The sequence below is a fragment of the Nannobrachium achirus genome, assembly GCF_963921795.1.
Source record: "Nannobrachium achirus genome assembly, chromosome: 23".
Lineage (NCBI taxonomy): Eukaryota > Metazoa > Chordata > Actinopteri > Myctophiformes > Myctophidae > Nannobrachium > Nannobrachium achirus.
In genome coordinates, this window is record NC_137830.1 from 37,658,455 (window position 1) to 37,670,475 (window position 12,021).

The window sequence follows — 12,021 nt, forward strand, 5'->3', positions numbered from 1 at the left end:
GTTCACTAGTTACTTTGCAGATGTAAATTATAATATTATAAAACATACATAAACCAATTTAGCCCTATTTTATACCTTGGCTATTTTCAAACATTTTGTACTTTTACTTGGTACTTTAATTACATTTTGATGCCAATACTTTCGTACTTTTACTCAAGTACATTTTGAATGCTGGACTTTTACTTGTAACAGAGTATTTCTATATTGCAGTATTGATACTTTTACTTGAGCAAAACATTTGAGTACTTTTTCCACCACTGCTCTCATAGTATAATGAGCTGTTTGACATGCAGTGTTGTATTGGTGATTCAATGTTTGGGGGGGGGGGACGGACGCAATTTTACTGATGTCACACGCACGTCGCTTAAAGGACAGCTTTGTTTTTTTTACAACAAGGGTTCATATTTTAGATTGTAATTAGAGAAAAGAAAAAGTGAGTGTTAAAATGTTTTCATTTGCTTCATTCTATTGTTTTATCGTGTTTACCATGCAAAAATGTGGGGCATGTGTACGCATGGGGGCATGCGTACAAGTGGCTAAATATGTCTTTTTAGACACAATAAGCCAGCAGTTTCTTTAATGCTATTTACAGTAACACTTCTAGCCCCCATAAGTCACATCCAACCATGAAAGGTTGCGTTGTATCTTGGGAATGGGCTTATTCTGTGTAAAATGACATATTTAGCCACTTGTACGCATGCCCCCACCCACTGAAATAAGAATCTCTAAAACAATAGAAAGAAAGAAATTAAATCATTTTAACACTCATCTTTTATATTCTTTAATTACAATCTAAAATATGAACCCTTGTTGTAAAAAACTAAAGTTGTCCTTTAACACCTACTGTACTCTACAGGAGTTAACAGGTCTATTGATATGCATACAGGCTCATTCCTTTGTTAAATCACCCTGGTGTGACACTACAAACGTTGTGGAGGTGTGAACTTGGGCGTTGTTTCGCATCGATGCATGTTCGTTGCGCGAGCGAGGCGTGACACTGCTCGAAAAAGATACGGGACGGCGTCTGCACGCGTGACCAGACTAGGGATCGACCGAATATCGAAATGGGCCATAATAGAAGTCGATATTCATAACATTTCTTAATATCGCAAAATATCGATATCGGAAAAGAAAGTTGAAAATAAAATTCGATATATATATATATATATATATATATATATATATATATATATATATATTTTTTTTTGCATCTTGGTTACTGGTTTTCACCAATTTCCTGCTGCGGAATACGTTTTTTAGCGCTATTCTAGTATGTGGCGACAAGATGTGAGCCTCTAGACATTTAGGATGGGAAAAATAGTTAATTAGTTAATTAACCACTATTTCAAATTGGGGGATACATTTTTTTCTTTTTTTACTTAAAATGCATATCGGTTCATAATATTGGTAATCGGCCTCTTTGATCACGACTTATCGATATCGAAATTGAACATGAAAATCCCATATCGGTCGACCCCTAGACCGGACCAATACAACACTGTTGACATGCATTCTCCCACAGCATGATCGCATATTTAACAATCAACACATTATTTAATTTGTTGCTTCAGTAGCTTTGATCACCGTTATTCTGATCACTTCAGTAGCCTATCTCTGCAGTTTAATCGAGCGGGGCACTTTCTCTCTCGGACCGTTCAACACACGCACGTATGCATGCACGTTATGTTTACATTTTAGGATATGGGCGCGCAGATCAAAGTTTCGTCGGCTATAAAACGTCCCTTTGAAGTCCGTCACGTGGCCCAGATTTTACTGTAGATCCCTTCACGCAGACAGTCATGGTTTCCATCCCATAGCCCGAGGAGACGGTCCCTCCAATAACAAAACAGATAGGCAGTCAAGGCTTTCGGCGGGAGTGAACGCTGGATGTGCTCTCGCTGTCTCTCGCTCCCAGCGGCGTGGAGAGCTCCACTCACTCGCCGGTCTTGGCTCCTCCAAGAGCAAACTACCATTTGGGGCCCGAGCGATATCCGGATCATGCCGTGTGTGGAGTGAGCAGAGATTTGGGGTATTGGAATTTGGCTTTTGTAGCATGTCTGCCATGCTGGCTTTGCTCTCTGTATGCCATCTGCACGCACCGTCTGTCATTCTGATTCTTGTTTCTATAGGAGAGGTGCAACCGGAAGAGTGGGCACCTAAACATCGTGGGCACCTTAATGATACATTTTTTCCCGAAAATCTTAACGAAATAAAGAATAAATGTATATGCTTTGAACAATGGTCTGAAGTAATGTAAAGTGAACATTTGACATTTTGAACATTTTACGTTAAAGGGGAAGACCACCTATTTTCAATATTGAACTATCTCATTAATAGCCTATACCTTAGAGGAGTTGTGTGGAAATTAAAAAAAAGTTCCCCCTCTTCTGTGTTGCCTAGAACTGGAGGATTGATTTTGGGGTTCCTCTAAGGTATATTAATGACATAGTTCAATATTGAAAATGGGTGGTCTTCCCCCCCTTTAACATTGAGATTCCTGCAATGTTTGGGTGCCTACTCTTCCAGTGCCCACTGTGAGGCGACCGTGGTTTTCCCGGTGACCCTGAGCCCAACGGTGGGGGCGCGGGAGTGTGGGAAATTCTAGAACACAGTAACACAACACTGACTATTGCCGATGGAGAGGTTAGCATTATGTATTGAAAGGCACTCTTGCCGATTTCGTAAGAGACTCGTTGCCAATTGCAAGATATTTAAAAGTTATTTGGGGCCATGATGATAACCCCTTCTTCCCACTAATAAGGATTTATATTGTCTGTGTTATTGTTTACAACCACAATTATTCACGTGTGGCAAGATCACGCTTCCACTAGTTTTACTAGTAGGCTAGTGTGGGAGCCTTTTCAGAAGTTAATTTAATGTTTTCCATTTAATGATTTCCTTTATTCTCATCTAATCTTGCGCTAATGCACGCAGCTGTTTTTGCCAGGTTTTAAGGCCTAGTAGGCTTTTCAGAAGTTAATTTAATGTTTTCCATTTAATGATTTCCTTTATCGTCATCTTGCGCAAATCCACGCAACTGTTTTCGCCAGGTTTTAAGGTCTTGTGTTATAGTTGTTCTCATAAGCTCGCGACCCTCCTTGCCCATCAGCCCTCACCGTTGCGCTCAGGGTCACCGGGAAAACCGCGTTTGCCGCTGTGAGTTTGCCTGTAGAATCTACTTTAGTGCATGTCTCTGGTTGAAGGACCAGCTTTCACTCTAGAATGCAAATGCAAGAAGCATGGGAGTGTGGGAGGACTAGTAAGTGTGAATATTAACCATGTTCACAGTGTGGTTAACCACTTAAAGGAGAATTTCGCCCATTTTCAAGTTATCTTCTCATAATTGGTCCTCACTAAAGCTCATTATAATATGGCACAATTTAAGTCTACTCAGTCTGTCTCAGAGGAGGAGTGTGGATAGTTCCGAAATCCGCCTACCAGTGACATCATCGGTAGGCAGGTTTTGTATTTCAAACAAGATTTATTATTTATCTTATTTTTTATTCATACGAGAACAATTACTTCTATTATAGCAAGTTATCTTTCTATGAATAGAAAGCCTGCTTTTTTTTTTACAAATGTATTTATACATTTTCAAGTTTAAAGTTTAAAGACATACAGTACAATACAATCACACTATACCAGGGGTCTTCAACGTTTTCAGGCCAAGGACAACCTTCTCATAGATTCCATATAGTGTTACCATTTTGGATTCATGATTCGATTTGTGTTTTCACGTGAACTGTCAACGTGAACTGTCAATACTCAATCAACTTGACCTTTCACTCTGTACTTAGTCTGCTCTTTTCCCCCTCTACACCAAACCTCTTTGCCGAAAATAGTGATCTACAAGCTCGTAGATCTGCTATTTTTGGCTAAAGTTCTCAGAATACGGACACTAGGGTTTAAGTGGTTAATGTAAAAAAGGAGAAAAAAGTTTCTATCACACAAAGATTTGGAGGACCCCCTGTAGTAACTCTGAGGACCCCCTGTTGAAGACCCTTGCACGATACGGTATAAGCCTGCTGTTTCTATTAGCTTGGATTCCTCATTGATGATGTCCCTGGTGGGTTTCTGATTGATAGCTGCTTATTGTAAATCGCTTTGGATTAAAAGCGTCTGCTAAATGCCTAAATTGTAATTGCAAATTGCTTCTGAAGGCCACACAGAACCATCTTATAATGAGCATTAGTGAAGACCAACTAAATGAAGATAGGTTGAAAATGGGTGAGGTGCTCCTTTTAAGCCCTATCCAAAAATAGCCGATCTACAAGCTCACACAATGTGTTACGATGCGGCACGTTGTGAGCTTTGCAGATCGGCGCCAGGGTACAAGTGGTTAAATAAAAAACATATTTTGTGGAGTTTGTGCATGATTTTCATGGCCTAATATTGTATGATTTAGTTTTGATATACAGTTCTGCTTGATAGAGAATACTTAGCGGAATGATTGTATTCTAGCGTGCAGCTCTGTGTACATGCATCCACATTGGAAGTGGAGCTACGATGGTACCAAACGCATGCACACGTCATATACATGCTTTCCATTTTCTGCATTCTGTAGGAGCAAGACAGCTTTAAAGAAACGGAAGCTAACAAGGTAACAACACGACTAAAGGCTTAATTTATACCATTGACCGATGACCAATGCCGCTTGCCCAATATAACCCATGTTCAGTTATTTTCGCAAAGCAACGCGATCGTACAAGGAAGTATAGTTTAGCCTTAAAATCCATTTAGATCTGTATTTTTTTTCCATTTATTTTATTTCTTTATTTTCTTCTTTTCCAATTTCAAAAAATAAATTAAATTAAATAAAAAAAACTAATATTTGCCTACACTGACAAAGCTCAAATCAGGGATTGATTACCAACTGATTATTTTAGTAAATTATCGATACATTTGTATACATTGATTATATGTCAATTAACTGTTTGAACCCCTGAAGCCCCTGATACACGTAGCATTTTTTTTTTATCAATATCAACCAGCAACGACCAGAGGCGTCAATTGGGTATGGCTAGGTATGTCAGTTGCCATACCTTGGCTAAAGGGGAAAATAATATCTAAAATAAATTCATGCCTGTTGATAAGGTATTGCAACATGACTGGTGTCTTGCATGAATGAAGGCACAAAAAGATGAATCCATTGACGCTGCCAATGGCCATACCCAATTGACGCCTCTGGTCGTTGCTGGTTGATATTGATGAAAAAATTGCTACGTGTATCAGGGGCTTAATTCACTGTGGTAATATTGTGTTCATTCATATGCTGTGAGCCTAGCCTAGCCAAGACTCTCATCCTCTACACACTACTGCCCCCTGCTGTCCATTCCTGACCCGTTCTGCTGTGTTGTTACAGCCCTGTCCAGCTGGACGACTTTGAGGCCTACCTTAAAGACATGAGCAAAGACTCTGCCTACAAGTTCTCCCTGCAGTTTGAGGTGGGTTCTCTCTGAAGCCCACCCATCTGACCTCTTTATTCAACAGAAGGAATCTGGGGTGCTCTGGTGGAGTTCCTCCACACCAGTGGTTCTAAACCTTCATTGTGACCAAAGAAATCGTGATTTACGATATTATCGCGATAATCAAAATATCCCCAACATCCATTATCCTGAGGCGGAAACATTTGCCAAAAAATAGCAGATCTACAACTTGCGACGCGTTGTGAGCTTGTAGATCGGCTATTTTTTGGCAAAAAGAGTTGGTATAGAGTGAAAAAAAAGACTGTATCATGTACGTATATTATAAGTATATAAAATGTCAAATATTAGAGGCAGAAATTTTGAAAATAGCAGATCTGCTATTTTCACAATATAACCATGTTATACAAAATGTAATGCCTCAACACTTAGGGCTCGTCAGGGTGGGGGGTCCCCAGTTAAGATATGATTCTTTTGGGACATTACATTTTGTATAACATGGTTCTATTGTGAAAATAGCAGATCTGCTATTTTCAAAATTTCTGCCTCTAATATTTGACATTTTAATTGTACAAAATGAGAGTACTTTTTCCACCACTGCTGCAGAGAATAGATACATAAGTAAGAATCATCCATCTTTCATGGATTAGTGTTTTTTATTTATTTTACCAGTTGTTGTGATTTTACAGGAGCTGAAGACCGTGGGTCTGGACCTGTCCCATGACGCAGCAGACCTGCCAGTCAACAGGCCCAAGAACCGCTACACCAACATCCTGCCATGTGAGTCTGCTGAACAGTTGGGCCCTAGATCAGTGGTTCTCAACCTTTTCAGGCCGCGACCCCCAAAATAATCATATTTTAACTTCTAATTTCTGCTTCTAATATTTGACAATTTGGCCAATGTTTAATTTGTCATTTTAGAGGTATTAAAAAGTCCTTAAATTGTCTCTTTAGAAATGTGCAGATACATTTGAACTTTATGTTGGTTTGTTTACTGTTAAGTAAACAATGTTGCACATTAAGTTAATCATCTGGGGAAACCCTCCCAAAATAATTTGGGGACCCCCCTGGGGGTCCCGACCCACAGGTTGAGAACAACATTCTTAGATGGAGGTTATTATATCTGTCGCTGTGGGGCAGAAATCTATCTCTTTATTCTTTTATTTTTCTATTTTTTCGTAAATCAACACCCTACTATTTAATCACACCACAGTCACACAAAAGCATCAAAAGTAGCAGATCCACAAGCTGGAAACGCTGCGAAAGCTTGTGGATCTGCTACTTTTGCCTGAAAAGTAACACCTGACAGAGACCATCTATTGATTATTGAACGAGAATATATCATTGCTGTCGGACGGAAACCTGTCCAAAACTGTTGCTTTTCAGAAAAAAAATAAATAAAAATAAAAAATGTAAAAAATAAATAATAACTAGAAGCAGTGCTCTTCCGAGCACAGGTCTCCACCAGGCCACACAAATCGGCCTGTTATAGCGCCACCATTAGGGCCATTTGAAAAATTTGGGGCAGAGGTTCTGAATTGGCATCCAGGGAGTGTGTGTGCTCATTTTGGCAGCGACCGGGCCAACGGCGCCGGAGATTAGCTGTACACAAACTGGGAGGACGAATCGGCCTGTTATAGCGCCACCATGAGGGCCATTTGAAAAATTTGGGGCAGAGGTTCTGAATTGGCATCCAGGGAGTGTGTGTGCTCATTTTGGCAGCGAACGGGCCAACGGCGCCGGAGATTAGCTGTACACAAACTCAGGACGAATGGGCCTGTTATAGCGCCACCATGAGGGCCATTTGAAAAATTTAGGGCAGAGGTTCTAGATTGGCATCCAGGGAATGTGTGTGCTCACTTTGGCAGCGACCGGGCCAACGGCGACTGAGATTAGCTGCACACAAACTGCGAGGACACACACACACACACGGACGGACACACGGACACACGGACGGACGGACGCACGGACGGACGGACGGAGGGGAAAACATACTCTCCCCTCAGCCTTCGGCTGGTGGAGACAATAATAAAATAACCTGTTCCAATGGATTCATGGATTGTAGTTATTACTTAGTCACAAGCTCTTGTTATACTTAAATATTTATAAAACACACATAAACAATGTTGTCTCTCACAGCATGAAGCATTGTGACCTTGACAATTTTCATTCACATGCCCTAAAAGGAATAGGAAGGAAGGAAGGAAGAGCGTGGTTAATAACACAAATATTGTCAATTTGTAATCTTTTCTCCAGATGACTTCAGCCGTGTGCAGCTGATCTGCATGCATAATGACGAAGGCTCCGACTACATCAACGCCAATTATATACCGGTGAGTAGAAGGCCTGTCACAGTTAATACCTAATCGCAACAATCTTCGATAATCGTCATAATCATTTCTCTAAAAAATGTGTCTGTGGCTCTTGGCAGGGTTACAAGTCTCCCAGAGAGTACATCGCCACCCAGGGTCCTCTGCCTGAAACCCGCAACGATTTCTGGAAGATGGTCCTCCAACAGAAGTGCCCCATTATCGTCATGCTCACACAATGCAACGAACGCCGAAGGGTGAGCCACGCACAACATTTCACTCCATAGAACAGGGGTTTTCAAAGTGTGTGACGGCCGGGGCACCCTGGGGTGCCGTGACGGCAGTCCAGGGGTGGCCGCGAGATCATTTGATAATATGTGGAATTTATTTGGACACTTGAAAAAATATTTAGTATCATTTTAAACCTGAAGTACAAAGTTATAACCAAAATGGCTATTATCTCAACGTTTTCCTCGCAACATAATCACTAAAATATCGTCACTGTCGTGCAGAAACCTTGTATCTCATCGCGATGCGAGGCGTTGTGTGCTTGTACTGTAGATCGACTGTTTTCACTAGTTTAGATTTTTTTTAGATGATATATACAAAACGAACGGTTTTGTACGTACAAGGTTTCCACCCGACAACGACGATATGCTATAAATATAGCATATATCGAGTATTGGAAGTAGCCACTGCTGCACTGAACTGTAGTCCCATTGGAAACATAACAGAAACACAATAGCTCAGACAAAGTCATTCGAGCGGCCTATTCTTGTTATGGGTGTATAGTTTAAGAAAACGTTTTAAAACATCATGGAGGTAACACCAACAACACCAGAGAAAGACAAAATAACGCCCCCAGAAATATTGAAAGAAGACATAACGCTTCCAGTAGGACATGTTATTGCTACTGCACCAAGGGAGCGGTTGTGTCACATCCGCTTTATCTCGCACTCATCGTTTCTATTTCTGTTTGCCAGACTGTATGCCGTGAGCATTTGCCCAAATCGCGGAGGCAACAGTCTGGCCTCGCGAGACTAATATACATATAACATCCTCTCTGTCGGGCACTGAGGTTGTGGAACAAACTCCCTTTGAGGATCAAAGCTGCCCCCAGCCTAGGGACTTTTAAAAAGACCCACCTTTTCACTGTAGAGCACCGTTTCCCAAACGACGGGTCCAGACAAATTTGTATGGATTTTAGTTTTCCTACATTTTGTTTTTAATTATGATAATTTCAAAGAATTTAAAATGCTTTTTGTAATTTCACAAGTAAATGAAAGAAAAATTGAAAAAATTCCATACATTTGAAAACAAATATTTAAGAAATAGTGAAAATAGCCAATCTACAAGCTCACAACACTCGTTGTGAGCTTGTAGATCTTCTATTTTCACTAGTTTTGGTCCCGGGCATACGGTCACGAGCTTAACTCTAGCTAGCTGCACACTACACATCGTGAACCTATGAAAACATGTGCTGTGTTTGTTTTTCCCAGGTGAAATGTGACCACTACTGGCCCTTCACGGACGACCCAGTCATGTACGGGGAGATCAGTGTGGAGATGATGTCTGAGACAGAGTCCCCAGAGTGGACCATCCGGAAGTTCAGACTGGGATATGTAAGTACCACACTGGACTGATTAGGAGGTTCACACCAAGGGGGTCCCCAGAAACATTTGATAATACGGCATCTAGGGCTGTCACGATTATGACATTTTACATGACGATTAATTGTCATTCAAATAATTGCGATTAACGATTTAATTTAGTTTTTGTCGTTGACAATTACATTTCTGTTTTTTAACTCATTGAGTGCCTATCCCGAATTAGTTCGGGATATATGATCGTATCACAGGGTGCCTATCCCGAACAAGTTCGGGATATAAAAAAAAAAAAAAAAAAAAAAAAAATTTTTTTTTTTTTTTTTTTGAAAAAATTTTTTTTGAATTTTTTTTTTTTTTTTTTGGACCCCATCAAATCTGGTGAACATGATTTCAATCGCGATTTTGCATGTTCCACCCCCATACAACCCCATCTAACATACAGGGCAGCCATTTTTGTTTACATTACATGTAAAACATAAGGGCGATTATCTCAAGAATGCCTGAACGGATTTCCAATCGGATTTTTTTGTTTGAAAGCTGTGAACAAACTGCACAAATCCACTCTGGATTGCATTGGATTTTTCAGAGCTCATTCTTCTCTGTTTTTTTCCCATGCATGAGGTGTGCAAGGTTTAATCATGGCTAAGTTGACGAAAATAAGGCTTCTAAAATGCTTGGTAGCCAATAGCTAACTTCAAGCTAACTTCATCCTCTTCCTGTACATGCAGTCATGCACAAAGGAAAGTGTTCAGGCAAGTCATGGCTGCAGGGCTTCTGCATATACCAGCATATCTCTATGGGATTTTCTCTGGCCACTGGGCGCCCTCTAGTGGTGAAAGGGGTGGCACTAAATGAGTTAATTGCACATGGCAGATATGACACATTTAACCACTTCATCCATTTATACGTTGGCTATTAAAAAAATAGCGGATGTACAAGCTCACAGCGAGTCACTTTGTGCCGCGCCGCGAGCTTGTACATCGGCTATATTTGGACAGATGTACAAAAATAGGGCGTCCCTGGCACAAAACATTTCAGATGGGAGGGTCCGCGGCCAAATACATTTGACAGTCACTGCTATACAGGCATTGCAAGTGGAATCATTTATGTTGTGTTACACCGTCGCCCCCCACAGGCGGATGAGACACAGGACGTGTTGCATCTGAACTACACGTCGTGGCCGGACCACGGCGTTCCCACCGTCAACGCCATCGAGAGCATCCTGCAGTTCGTCCACATCGTCCGACAGCAGGCCAACCGGACCCCCAAAGACCCCATCATAGTCCACTGCAGGTCAGAAGAAACACACACACGCACGGAGACAGGAGCAAAAGAGCATACCGTTGTTGTCGGGGGGAAACCTTGTATCTCCAAGTTTCAAATTTGTCCATTCTTGCGCAAAGCAAAGCCCTGCTTCATCATACATGGCCGTCGCACAAAAGTAATGAAAACAGCAGATCTACAAGCACACAACGCTGTTTTCAGTAGTTTAAATCATTTTTAAAATGATAAATGCAAAACAAGCGGTTTTGGACATACAAGGTTTTCACCCGACAACGACGATACTGTACTTAGTGTTTCATTGGTGTTCAGTGTAATTTAGCACAGACAAATTGCTTGTACAGTAGGCCTATATTACGGTTGCTGTTGGGCAGAAACTTTTGTTTATTTTTACCCGTAAATTAACTTGATCATACTACAGCGTCACACAAAGCAACGTTTTTCTTTTTTTTTTTTTATCCTGAAAAGTAACAGTTTTGAACATGAGGTTTATACCTGACAGAGACGATATAATGTATTGTACTTGCAAACGTTCATCATAGTGGTATAATTTTAATTCTAAATGAACCTCTTGCCCATTTTTTACGTTGTCATGCAACATTGTCGTGGCCTGGCAAAATTACCGGGTCCTCCTTAGAGATGGGACGTTCGCGAACAAATCGGGTCTTTAGAACGGCTCTTTGACATGAGCGATGGAATCCGTTTCACAGTATAGGGAGACGTTCCTTTCTAATGAACAGTTGTGGAAAACGTACAAAGTTAACATTCTTAACTTGCAATGTAGATGTAAATAACTAAAGTAACTAAATAACTAAAATGAGACAGTCTTTTGAACGTCTCTTTGAAAGGATCGGATCCCAGAGATCCGGCTCACTTCAAGGAGCCATAAATACCATCTCTAATCCGCTGGCGTCTGGGTGACTCGCTGCTGGCTGTTGTCCGCTTTGAGTAATTATAATGGATAAACCTAAACAAACCAGTTCACATGAACAATACTGATGTAAAATAATATATCTGAACAGCTACATTTATTTAATTTACAATTAAAATGTCATGAGCCAGTTATAGGGGGGCTTGACCAGGCTTTATTTTTCTTCCGATCGCCAAAATAAGCCTGGGTTTTCCGAGGCTAGCCGCCCTCCCCACACACACACACACACACATATGTAAAGTGTCTTTGAGTACTTAGAAAAGCGCAATATAAATGCCAGGTATTATTATCATTATGCTGACGGTGTTCCTGTCTGCTCCTACAGTGCTGGCGTAGGGAGAACAGGGACGTTCATGGCCCTGGATCGGCTCATGCAGCACATCAGGGAGCACGAGTTTGCAGACATCCTGGGCATGGTGTCTGAGATGCGCTCACACCGCCTGTCTATGGTCCAGACGGAGGTAAAGAAA

At 41.0% G+C, this 12,021-nt stretch overlaps 1 protein-coding gene across 1 annotated transcript in view; it reads left to right on the forward strand.

The window, feature by feature from the left end:
• The window catches only part of ptpro (protein tyrosine phosphatase receptor type O), a gene marked incomplete at both ends in the record, with an annotated part of 113,271 nt that overhangs the window by 96,266 nt on the left and 4,984 nt on the right, over positions 1-12,021 (forward strand). Inside the window, 8 exons of the mRNA XM_080754357.1 lie at positions 4,565-4,600; positions 5,363-5,444; positions 6,113-6,203; positions 7,680-7,756; positions 7,855-7,989; positions 9,232-9,354; positions 10,475-10,632; positions 11,877-12,012. Of these exons, the coding sequence (XP_080610483.1) occupies positions 4,565-4,600; positions 5,363-5,444; positions 6,113-6,203; positions 7,680-7,756; positions 7,855-7,989; positions 9,232-9,354; positions 10,475-10,632; positions 11,877-12,012 (838 nt within the window). The remainder of the gene's footprint in view (positions 1-4,564; positions 4,601-5,362; positions 5,445-6,112; positions 6,204-7,679; positions 7,757-7,854; positions 7,990-9,231; positions 9,355-10,474; positions 10,633-11,876; positions 12,013-12,021) is intronic.